The 12,007-nt window shown below is 41.8% G+C and overlaps 1 protein-coding gene across 3 annotated transcripts in view; it reads left to right on the top strand.

The window, feature by feature from the left end:
* Tnr (tenascin R) overlaps nt 1-12,007 on the top strand; it is a 443,513-nt gene that overhangs the window by 368,436 nt on the left and 63,070 nt on the right. For 2 of the 3 annotated variants that reach the window (XM_008826107.2, XM_008826108.2), the window contains 3 exons: nt 429-905; nt 7,675-7,938; nt 10,619-10,734. In XM_008826107.2, the coding sequence (XP_008824329.1) occupies nt 429-905; nt 7,675-7,938; nt 10,619-10,734 (857 nt within the window). Of the gene's footprint in view, nt 1-428; nt 906-7,674; nt 7,939-10,618; nt 10,735-12,007 lie in introns of those variants that run through there. The other variant, XM_017796366.1, reaches the window with a different exon arrangement.

Genomic DNA, 12,007 nt, shown 5'->3' with positions numbered 1-12,007 from the left:
GTGGCCTGCGCTGTTTCTAGAACACTGCATGATTGTACCGGGTCACTCTCCCTGGGACTTTGCTTAATCTCACACTCTGGCATGACCACCTTCCTTCCCAATCAACTACCGCACCCTACTATCCCACCAGTTTCTCCTGGGAGCACTTTCCATTAAGTCACTTTTAGGGAACCTAAGGTAAGATATGCTGAAGGTGAACTTCCAAAAGGCAAGGGACTAGTCTCATCTATCTTTGCCCCCAGCACTGTGCTAGGCTTGGGCAATGACACTGTGTGAAAATATTAAGTTGAATTTATACAAAACCATGTTGTGGTTAACTCTCAACAATACAATATAATCAAAGGATGAGTAAGGTCTCTGCTCACCCCTCCCCAGCACCATTTATGAGAGGTCCCTGCTGCCTTTGACCTTCTCCTTGGCCATTCCAGGACAACTGGACTATATTCCTCACTGCAGTGGCCATGGCAACTTTAGCTTCGAGTCCTGTGGCTGCATCTGCAATGAAGGCTGGTTTGGCAAGAACTGCTCAGAGCCCTACTGCCCTCAGGGTTGCTCCAGTCGGGGTGTATGCGTCGATGGCCAGTGCGTTTGTGACAGTGGATACAGCGGGGATGACTGCTCCGAACTCCGATGCCCTACAGACTGCAGTGCCCGGGGACTCTGTGTGGATGGGGAATGTGTCTGTGAAGAGCCCTACACAGGCGAGGACTGCAGGGAGCTGAGGTGCCCTGAGGACTGTTCAGGGAAGGGGCGATGTGCCAATGGTACCTGCCTGTGCCAGGAGGGCTACGCTGGTGAGGACTGCAGCCAGCGACGGTGTCTGAATGCCTGCAGCGGGCGAGGACACTGCCAGGAGGGGATCTGCATCTGTGAGGAGGGCTACCAGGGCCCTGACTGCTCAGCAGGTAGGAAGGGGAACTCTCTGGGAATACCTCCAGTTAGCTGGGGAGAGGAGATGTAGAGGAGGGAAATTTTAGGCAAAATAATACCAGTTCCATTGCTCTCCTTTGCTTTCCAAGACTGATGGTTTCTGGAGTTAAAAACAATTGGTGAGGCAGATTAAAAGAGAAATCCGGAAAGGTCAAGTTCAGGCTGTGCGCTGGATCTCTGTCCCTGAGCCATGAACAAAGTCCATGATGATAATAATGAGGACAGCCTACTCTTAAAATAGTAATGGGTGGTTTATTAGCTGGTTCTCCTTTGCCAGTAACACAAAGCCATAGCCTAGGCGAGCGCTAGAGAGGTTTCACTGGGGTTCAGAGTTCCAGAAGTTCAAGATCAAGGGGTCATGTTTAGTGATAGCCTTCCTGCCAACAGAGTCCCAGAATTGTGCAAAGGGTCACATGCAAGAGATAGAGGGCATGCACGTCTCTTCCATCTCTCTCCTTCTGAAGCTGCCAGGATTCAGTCATGGAAGCTCTATTGTCTGAATCACTTCCCAAAGACCCTACCTGCAAACACCATTGTCAAACTAAGTTTCTACTCTTAATAACTCACAGTGGGGATTAAATTCCAACTCATGAAGCCTTGAGTGACATACACAAACCATATACAAATCACAGCAGGCAGAGTAAGGTCATAGACCACTCCAAGCAAAGCTGGTCTTTAATTCATGGGGTTCCGTGAGTTCCACTTGCTCAAAAACATCTCTCACCCATTGCTGGACTACAGAAGTATTTCCTTTTACATTGCTGCTTGAGAGATGATGGTGTTTGATTCTCTGGTTATCCTACAGATTATAATATGATATTAATTTATGAAATCATAAATTGACATTCTAACAATTAATGTAGAATATTAAACAGATATGACTAATTTTGTTCCAGATGATTATAGCCCACACAGAAACCAGCCCCATATGTAGCCTACACTGTGGAAAAACCAGGTACCCTGCAGGGGAGCTCCAAGATCTAAATCCAACAGTGAGAAAGATGGCAATATTTCACTAGGGAGGGTGGTGTTTTTAATGTTTTTTTTTTCTCTCAGCTCAGGTTATTTTCATTATTTCCCTATTGCTCATCCTCCTCTGACTAAATCAGTAACTGTAGCTGATACATTTGTGCTTTAAAAGGTATAGATTATGTAACTGATACTTTCCGTATGAACTCAGAGCACCCTCCCCCCTGGAAAATTTTTAAGAAATAAAAACAAACAACATTTTTTTTTTTTGTCTTTTTGAGACAGGGTCTCCTTGTAGCCCCAGCTGTCCTGGAACTCACTATTGTAGACCAGGCTGGCCTCGAACTCACAAAATTTTAAACTTTCTAATTGACAGTTCTAGGAGTTTCTAAGGGACAAATCCTGAGAAGTCCGTTTCCCCAGCCTCCTGTTCTTCAGCATCCTGTACATGTGACTTCAAATTAAATTCCTTCAAAGGATCAATGGCAATAACGAAATGAAAAAAAAAAAAACAATAATTCACTGTTTACAAAGAAATATTTTGTGTTTTTATCTATGCTATAGTTTTTCTATATTCAATTATTTCATCTAATCTCTCAGTTTTGTTTACTGAATTGGAATACTTTTCTAAAAATATAGTCATTATACCAACTGTTTCAAAGCAAAATTGATGCCAGTTAACCCTCATTGTTTCTGAACCCAAAGCACTAGGCAGTTTCTGCAGGACAGCAAGCCTGAAACATAATCTTGTTCCTACCAAGCACATTGAGGCTGCTAGAAGCCCCATCCAGAGGATGCTAAGGGTCAGCTTTGGCCCTTGCTACATTAATGCCACTCCATAGCACTCATGCTTCTTACTAGAACAATGTTTGTAAGTCTGCATATACTTGCCACATTCTAGGCATGCTTTTCAATGGGGTCAGGCCCATTTGCAAACAAAATTCTTGATCTGATCCAGTGTTCAAATCGATCTGAAGATAAAGCCCTCTGGTTATACCAAGCAAGATGCATCGCTGCTAATGTAGCTACAACTGGGTAAAGTCCAAACCATGCACACATGTTCCCTCTAATGTATTAGGTCTGTGCTACTTGAGAAAGACTTCTGAAGACCCAGATAAATATCTTTACTGGTTCAAAGCATGTGAGGAAGGACAGTTGCATAATCTCCATCTGTTTCTATAGCAACCCTGGAGCCACCTCTCATGGCCGGAGGTGTTCCTTTTAACGTGTGCCTTTAAAACCAAATGCCACAGGTCTCCTCCCAAAAAGGGCTGTGGGCCATTATCTAAAGTGCTACTTCACTTGCTGCTTGTGAAGATGATGTAGGAGTGGGGCCTGTTTACTCGCTGTTTGACATTTCTAGTCAGGTGCACACAAGACAACACAACTGCTCCCACTGCCTCCAGAAGTGCAGAGAGAGGGCAGAAGGTCAGGAAGGTGAAAACATGGACAGCCACAAAGTAGATTTCCTTATAGGTCACTGTTTTCTCTTTGGCAGGATATGGAGAACAGCTGCCCACTATGTGGATTTCATTATGAGCCTCCCTACATCCCAGCACTCAGTACAATTGAACAGTGACAGCAAGGTCACTATGTTTGACTCCTGTCCTTGATCTTTTCTCATGGTATACCACGAGGCTTTCTGCCTTGAAACTACTCATGTAAAGATAATAGGACAAAAAAATCATGAGTGTGAGCACTTTAAAAAAAGCCTTAGAAAGACCTATCAAGACTTCTCATTTTATGGTTTGAAAAAAGAGCAGTCCACTGAGACAGAGAGATTTTTCCTAGAGCCAAACAGCTCATTAAGACCAGAGTAAGAAGGAGAGCCCAGGTCACCCATCAACTTCTAGCACTCTTTAATCCTCTTTGAGCTGTGAAGCCAAACAGAGTTAAGAAATAAAAATTTTCAAGTCAAATACACAAGGAAACAGTCTTTTGATGTAAATGCTGAGCCCTGTCAAAGAATGTTTTTTTCAAAAGTGAGAAATATTCCGAGTCATTTGTGCACATCTGTCCCATGCAGGTGGTTAGTGCAGGCACTGACCAGTGAGCTGTTGAGAACTCCCTAGGAGTGAGCAGGACCAAACAACCATCATCTGTTTCACTGGACTTCAGTGAGCTCTGTGGAGATTCATCAGTGTTATTCTTTGACTCTGTCAGGATAGGCTGCCCAACCTCCAGCCCCTGAAACCATTTGCTTTTTGGAGCAAAACGCACCCTGGAACTGATTGCCTATACTCTCATCACTTAAGTGCAAAAGTGATGCAAGATTGGAAAAGTAAGCAGCAGGGCTGCTTTGGACATTAGCAGCCCTGATTCCTTAAGCCAGTCTCGTCCTTTCTAGCATTTCCTTTTCCCCCGAGTCTCAAAATTAGAGCTCCAAAGAGCATAAGATTACAAATGCTTTGCACCCACCACAAACACATTGCACTAAAGCATGCATCGCTTTTACAGTTTGCTTTAAAGTTCAATATCATTTTTTGTTTGATAATGATTGCTGACACCTTCATTGGCCCATTGCTCGCAGAGTACCTCCACCGCAGGTGACAGACACCAGGTGCTGCTTTCTCAGTCAGATGTGAAGGCAGTGCTTACCAGCAGGCTAAGATGGCAAGATGAAATTTTCTCCATTCTCTTTTTTATTTTAAAATTGCAAAGTGCTCTACTTAGAGCACTGTATTGTCATCATTGGCTTCATTTTCTAGAAGGAAGAATAAGAAAAGGAATATTTGTCCCACAAGCAGGAAGAGTTGCTGGTGACTTAAAATTTGGGATGACCGTTCTTGTCACTGATAGAAGGTCTACAAAAGAAACTCAGAACAAATGTGCTGTTGACTCACAAGAGAAAACACTAGAAAACCTCTAGAATGAACACCAGTGTAGATCTTCTGAAGTATTCCTCATGGAGTTTTCTTGGAAGGGCTGTGTAGAAATGAAAGAGGACCCCAGGTGCAGTCTCTATACTGCTCTGTGAATTTTAGAGGAAGAGAACTCTAAACACAGGAGATCTGTATTTGACCAGTCCCTGAGTTTTGACATATCCCTCAACTCAGCCATCTTTTGTAACGTTAAGACTATTGTATCTAGGGTTGGAGATGGCTCAGCCGTTAAGAGTACTGGCTACTGTTGCAGAGGACCCTGGTTTGGTTCCCAGCATCCACAGGCAACTAACATAATTCCATCTCCAAGGGATCTGACGCCTTCTTCTGGCCTCGTGGGCATTGCATACACATGGTATACTTATATACATGCAGGCAAAACACTCATACACATAAAATAAAAATAGATAAATCTAAACAAAACTTTAAAAAATTATCTCTAGGAGCTGGAGAGATGGCTCAGTAGTTAAGAGCATTGACTTCTCTTGCAGAGACCCAGGTTCAATTCCCAGCACCCACATGGCAACTAACAACTGTCTCTAACTCCAGTTCCAAGGGATTCAATGCCCTCTTCTGACCTCTGCTGGCATTATACAACACAGGTGCACTTACATTCATGCAGGCAATGCACTCATACACATAAAATAAAAAATAACAAATAAAATATTTAAAAAATTTTAAATGACCTCTACCTGAGCTATATCCAAGGCCTGTGATAAAAGAACTTTTTAAATTAGTTGAATGGTGTGTCTGGTATGCTTTATAACTGAAATGCTTCATAAGTATAATCTGAAATTATGGTTTGACTAAGAAATTCTCTAGTCATTGTGCCTGATTCAAATACTCACTTCGGTGCTTTCTTGCTGTGTGCCCCAGTCTCCTCATCTATAAATTAAAAGCAACAATAAAATCCATCCTGCAGTGTTGGTAGGAGCCCGAGATAACCGGGGATAAAGCGGTCAGCATTTTGCCCGCTGCATAATAAGGACTCATCATGTCATGTCAAGTACAGGCAGGTTCTCTGTCTCACTCTTCTTCTCTTGATTCAGGAGTCATATCACATAGCCTGGCCTAACAGTTCTAGCACACTTCAGCTTATTAATATCGGCAGTATAGACAGTATAATCTTATGAAATATCATTTGAGGGCTTAATTAAATTTCATTTGCTCTCCTTTAGTTTTGAAAGTTTATTAGAGTGAATTTTAAGCCATGTGGGTATGGTGGCACACATCTATAATCTCAGCAGTCAAGGAGATGAGGAGTATGAGGATTTCATAGTCAAGGCTAGCCTGAACTACACTGAGACCCTGTCTGAAAAACAAGAACAACAAAAAATAATTAATTAAATAAAAAGTGAGTGTAAGATGTCTGTTCCAATTAATATTTGCCTTCTCTAACAAGGAGATTTATTTTCTAGATTTTTTTTTGTAGTGAATGGTTTGGGGCAAAAACAAAGCAAATATCCAGCATTATAGATATGTGGTATTATTTCTCTCTCTCTTGTGAATCTGAGATCAGCTAAAGGGTTCCTCATTTCTCTTAGCCAAGTTTTTGAGGTTTTTCATACGAGCACAAGGAGGCAGGCACTCATCTCTCTCACTCACATGTTCTCCCATGAGAAGCCCCTGACCTGGGCCTCCTCACTTGTAAAGGTGAAAGTTTGACATTACTTAAAGGATAAATTCAAAACCAATGACAACGCTTAAACCAACCGGAATCTCCACTACATATGAACATGTAAGTTAATTATGACCATTTAAATATTGGTCTGATCTTTGATTTAATCTATGAGCAGCTCCAATTACAGACATACTAGAGTTAACCTCCTAATTAGTCTTAAAGGTTCAATTATTTGCTGTCCACACTACGGTGAATCCTCCCTTCCCAAGGGAACTCTACGTGAAAAGCTATTTCAATATGGTTTAACCTTTGGTAGCTCTGAAGAGCATTTGAGAAGGTGGACAAGAGAGAAAAGCATCGCGCTCAAGAATGCTTCTTGATCATGGTCTCTGAGGTCAAAGCTATTGAAAATTAGTTTGAAACAAGTTACATTTGTTTTAAAACCTAAGTGTTGTCCTTTAAAAAGGAAAACACTATAACAAAGGACTACTGAGGGTCTTCATAAAGCCATGAGATGCAGGACTTGCTGTTTGACTACTTATAATTTTCAAGAAAATCAATATTTAGTTTTCATTTTCACTTGCCAAATCAGATACTGGCTACCAGGACAATCTGGTGGCAGTAATCTATTAAACTACCAAAGTTTAGCCAGTGGTATGCTGTGAAACATCTACCAACTGGTGCTCTAAAAGGAAACAAACAAATATGCCCTCATTCATAGCATTAGCACATTACCATGCTATAAATACTTTCGTTATGGCCAGTTTCAAGCTACTAATGGGACATCATTAAACATGGAGTTGGGAACAGATATACAACAGAACACAATTATGTAATATTTGTAGGAGAGATGCAACACACAAAAACCACCTTAAAGGCATAGTTATCATAAAATGCAGTGAAATTATTTTAAAATGATGGGTCTTAAATCATCAATTGCATCTTAAATGCAGTTCACTTAACTGTAGCTTTTAGCATTTCAACAATGGCAGTTCTTAGGACTAGCCGTATGAAATTCCTTGACAGTGAGCTTTCACAAGGCAGTAAAGGACCAGCTTCAGTACCACACTAATTTGTGGCCTGATGAAGACTGGGATACTCAGTAAAGGGAAAAAAGTGAGAACCTATTCCAAATCACTCAATCCATGGAGCTCAACAGAACTCTAGACATGGCATTGGTGGGAGAAGGGGTGAGATTTGAGCAAGAAAGTTCAGTCCAGGCTGGGAAAGGCAATCCTCTGAGCTCATGCTGTCTGTATTGCCTCCTGGTAGTTGCCCCTCCAGAGGACTTGCGAGTGGCTGGTATCAGCGACAGGTCCATTGAGCTGGAATGGGACGGGCCGATGGCAGTGACGGAATATGTGATCTCTTACCAGCCGACGGCCCTGGGGGGCCTCCAGCTCCAGCAGCGGGTGCCTGGAGATTGGAGTGGTGTCACCATCACGGAGCTGGAGCCAGGTCTCACCTACAACATCAGCGTCTATGCTGTCATTAGCAACATCCTCAGCCTTCCCATCACTGCCAAGGTGGCCACTCGTACGTACCATCCCCTGTCCTGCTTCATTTTTATTTTCTCCTACATGAGATCATGGGCATTCATGATAGTAATGTCTTTTCTTAATTCTTTAGGGATGCCTGCAGTAGTTTGCTGTTGGGGGCAAGGGCTTTGGACATGACCCACTCAGAAAAGGGTCCATCTTTAAAAGGCACTTCTGATGAAGAGAATTTCCGAATTCAAGCAGCATCCATTAATTCTAGGACCAAGAGAACAAAAAGTTCTTTAATTTTTGAGCACTGACTTGTTATAAGCTAGACTCTGATTGGAAGTCAAGAGAAGTATCAGGCTTATCCAGACTTTGAATCTAGTTAGAGAGTCAAAACTAGGAGATGAAAAATAGCACATGTAATAAGCAAGGACTGAATGGTATGTTACAGATGGTGAGTGCTAAGTAGACTGAGAAAAAAAATTTATTTTAAACCACAGCTGACAACATCCAGTTCGTGTAAAGAGGTGGCATAATTTCTTTATGGCCTTTGTTTAAGCAGAATATCTTGATGGTCCTTTTAATTATAAAAGTTGAGGTTCTAGAACATAATTCAGAGAGATTCAATGGAGAAATAATGAAGAGAAATAGACACACAGAGCAAGCTAAACTATCTCCATAATTTAGAATTTTCAGACATATATTTTTCTTTTTATCTATAATAGGAAAAAATCCCTCTTGGTCTGTATCTATATTTTTACCTAAGCATAGAAAATATATGAGATGGCTTACCAGTTAGTAACGCTGAATCTGCCAAAGAGTAGAATGAGGGCTAAAGAAAATGTTATACCTTTTCTTTGTATACCTCTGAATTCTTAAATTGTTATAAAAATTTATATCATTTTAGAACTTTGAGTAGTCGGGTGGCATGATGCATTCTTGCTATATCAAATCTCCTGCAGATCCAGCAAACTCACAGATGCCTGTGTACCTTATGGAGATATGGAGGAAAAGGGACTGTGCCTGGCTAAATTCCACAAAGAGAACATCCAAAGGAGGCGAGGGATGAAAATGATACAGACTAGCAGTGAAAAGAGACTGGAACAGGAAGTATGCCGGTGAAGATACAAACCCCGAGAGTTCAGAAAGCCCTCCCCTCTGTAAACAGGACTTATCATCAAATTAGGAATAAGAGATTTGAGCCCATTCTATGTAGATCTCAAATAATGAATGGCATTTCAGTAATAAAGCAAGAAAATTTGAGCAAACAAAAAGGTCAAGGTAAAGAGTTGGCCTTGAGGGCCTCATAAAGGCCAAGGATTTGAAGTGAATTTTGAATGCAAGGACTGGGACTAGAGGACACACACTTAGGAAGTCATCTTGTTCACTTACTTTTCAGGTGACAAAAGTCCTATGATAATATTGGACTCCCCCATGGATGCTGAGTATGTTAATCTGCCTATAATTATCTCTGTTTATATTTGACCTTTTTAAAAAAAAATTCTTCTGGTGCCTGAGAACTAGTTTTAAATATCTGCAGTGAGAGTGTGGAGGCAGGTCACCATCTGCTGCTTTCTCACCTTGCTGGGGGATGAGTCACATCCCTAAGTGCCTGGCCCACTAAGTGGCTCCTTCTCAGAGTCACGCAAATATCCTGATGAGGTTTCCATCTCCTATGGTGTTTATTATGCCAATTCAGGGCATCCCTGCAGGCACGCTCCCAGGTGACAAGAGAAAAATCATGTAAACTCACCTGACAGGGCTTCAAGTAGCTTCAGAATCAGCCCCACCTTTCTGGCAAGAAGCAGAGAAACCTCTCCACGGAAAAGATAAGCTGTCCTCTACAATGGCACTAGCAGCAATAACATGGAAGCAGGCTCCCTGGAGAACTGAGAAAAGTCATGCTGTCATATGTCAGGGCTGGTGACTGGAACTCCATCAGAACAAGCATACTTCCACCTCACTAAACCTGTGTATGTGTGTGTGTGTTTGGGGGCAAGGGGAGTGGGCAGGAAGGGATGTGGGAGGGGAAAAAGGCGATGGAACAGAAAGTGAAATTAGATAAGTGAGGTGAGAAGGGGAGGAACAATGGAGGAAATCGGAGAAAATGAAAGGAAGCAAAGCCCCTGGTATCTGCCACTGTTCTTTGTGTAAGCCTTTGCTTCCTTTGTGCATGTGAAGTGGCAAGTTCAGGTAGACCATCCAAGGTTTAGTGATTAGAGTCTCAACACTTTCAACTTCGGATGCTCAAGAACATGTCCAGGTTTATTCTGAAGCTGGCTTGCCACACATCTCCAGACAGCTTTCTCTGGGCTTCTCTTTTCCTGGTTGTGAAATAGGAACACTCTTACCAGCCTCCCAGGAATCCTGTACATCTGCTAAAGATAGTATTTGAGTCCTCTAAAAAAAAGTTTTCATTTAATGCCAAGAGAAAAAGAAAGCATGAGTTTTATATTTTAGCATTCACATTTTCTATTATGTAATAGAAAGCACACAAAAAAAGGATTATATTTGTTAAGTTTGCTCATATATTCACCCACACTGAACACCGGGGTCACGGTGCAGCAGGCTGGCCCTGCCACTGGGATTCAGTCTGCAGCAGGATTAGGATTGTCCACCACATATCTTCATACCCAGGACACCAAGGGAGGTCACAAGACAAAGCACCAGAAGGCGCTCTCTGTCCCTACCAGGGATGGCCATGACATTGCTACCACATTGCTGTGTTCCAGATCTCTCCACTCCTCAAGGGCTACAGTTCAAGACGATTACAGAGACCACCGTGGAGGTGCAGTGGGAGCCCTTTTCATTCTCCTTCGATGGGTGGGAGATCAGCTTCATTCCAAAGGTAACACTCAACTGTAAGTTGCTCAAAAGCCCGAGTAGGCGTATTTCTACCCTTAACTTAGAATCAGGGCAGTAAAGATGGTGCTGTCCGATATCTTTGCCAAAGTCACTAAAGATACAAAAAGGGCATGTTGTGAGTGAGTATCTGGGCTGTAAAACACTGTTCACACAAAAGCCCAAGGACTGTCTGACAAGTACAACTGTTCTTGGATGATGGGGCGTGTAGGAAACAGCCTCCAGATCCAGCTCTTTGCTAAGAGAGCTCTAGGATTTGGAAAGCCATGATTGCAGTGAGCATGAAAACTGAGCCCTCAAAAAGAACAGCCAAATAAAACCAGTCACACAATCAGCTCACAGCTAGATATACAGAAAGTTAACTTGCAGACTTTAACCTCTAAAGGTTAGAGATGTAAAACAGAATACCTTGGCTTGCCTGAATTAGTCAAAATGAATTTCTAAACTATTAAACAAGATTTTCCTTAAACAAATTCATTATTATAGCTCGTGAGTTTAAAAGTATCCTGAGTCTTCTCCACTCTTTAAAGAAATATTTTATTTTATAAATGCCAAAACTAGTTCCAAGTTGCCAGCTTTGCCTGCCTGGTTCTAGTTTCCTAGCATCTGTTAACTCTGCTCATAGACTCTAAACACCACTCATGAGTGTGAGGTTCAGTGCACTCCTTTCCTGTCTTCATCCTTCACCATCAAAGAGCATTTTTTGAGTCATTCATCAGACTTAATGACAACTGACACACGTTCAGCTTACTAGACTGTGGTTTTACTATTCTTTTACTCCAAAATTTTTGGAGCCTTGACTGTTGTAGTTCCAAAAGACCTTCAAGTTCATGGAGTATGACACTTCATTTTTTTAGGCTATGGAGACCAACATCATCTACCCAGTTAGTGCCAGGTGTAAGACAAAAACCTGAGTTTCAGCCTTTACTCCAGATGTAGTCATATCACAGTAAGCTAAATACACCTAAACAGATGCTCTATACAAATCTGTTAGGATATGTCTTATCTGAGTTAAATGGCCAATAAAGAATTGCATGCAACTGAGTTTATAATAAGGCAGAAAGAATTATGTCACCCTGCTGCTCAGGCAAAACAAAACAAAAACTACAAAAGCATTGTCAGATTCTCCTGTTTTACATACAATATATAAAACTTTGAATGAGAGAAGAGCTAGTCAGGGCATGCCAAGATCAAATACACCGCTGCATGGAATAGATGCTAAGATGTATAGGTTGAAGCCACTTGGAGGGAGCATTTAT

Source organism: Nannospalax galili, unplaced genomic scaffold, assembly GCF_000622305.1.
Source record: "Nannospalax galili isolate Female #2095 unplaced genomic scaffold, S.galili_v1.0 scaffold429, whole genome shotgun sequence".
Classification (NCBI taxonomy): domain Eukaryota; kingdom Metazoa; phylum Chordata; class Mammalia; order Rodentia; family Spalacidae; genus Nannospalax; species Nannospalax galili.
The sequence above is the reverse complement of the archived record's forward strand: the minus strand, read 5'-3'. Positions and strand labels throughout refer to the sequence as shown.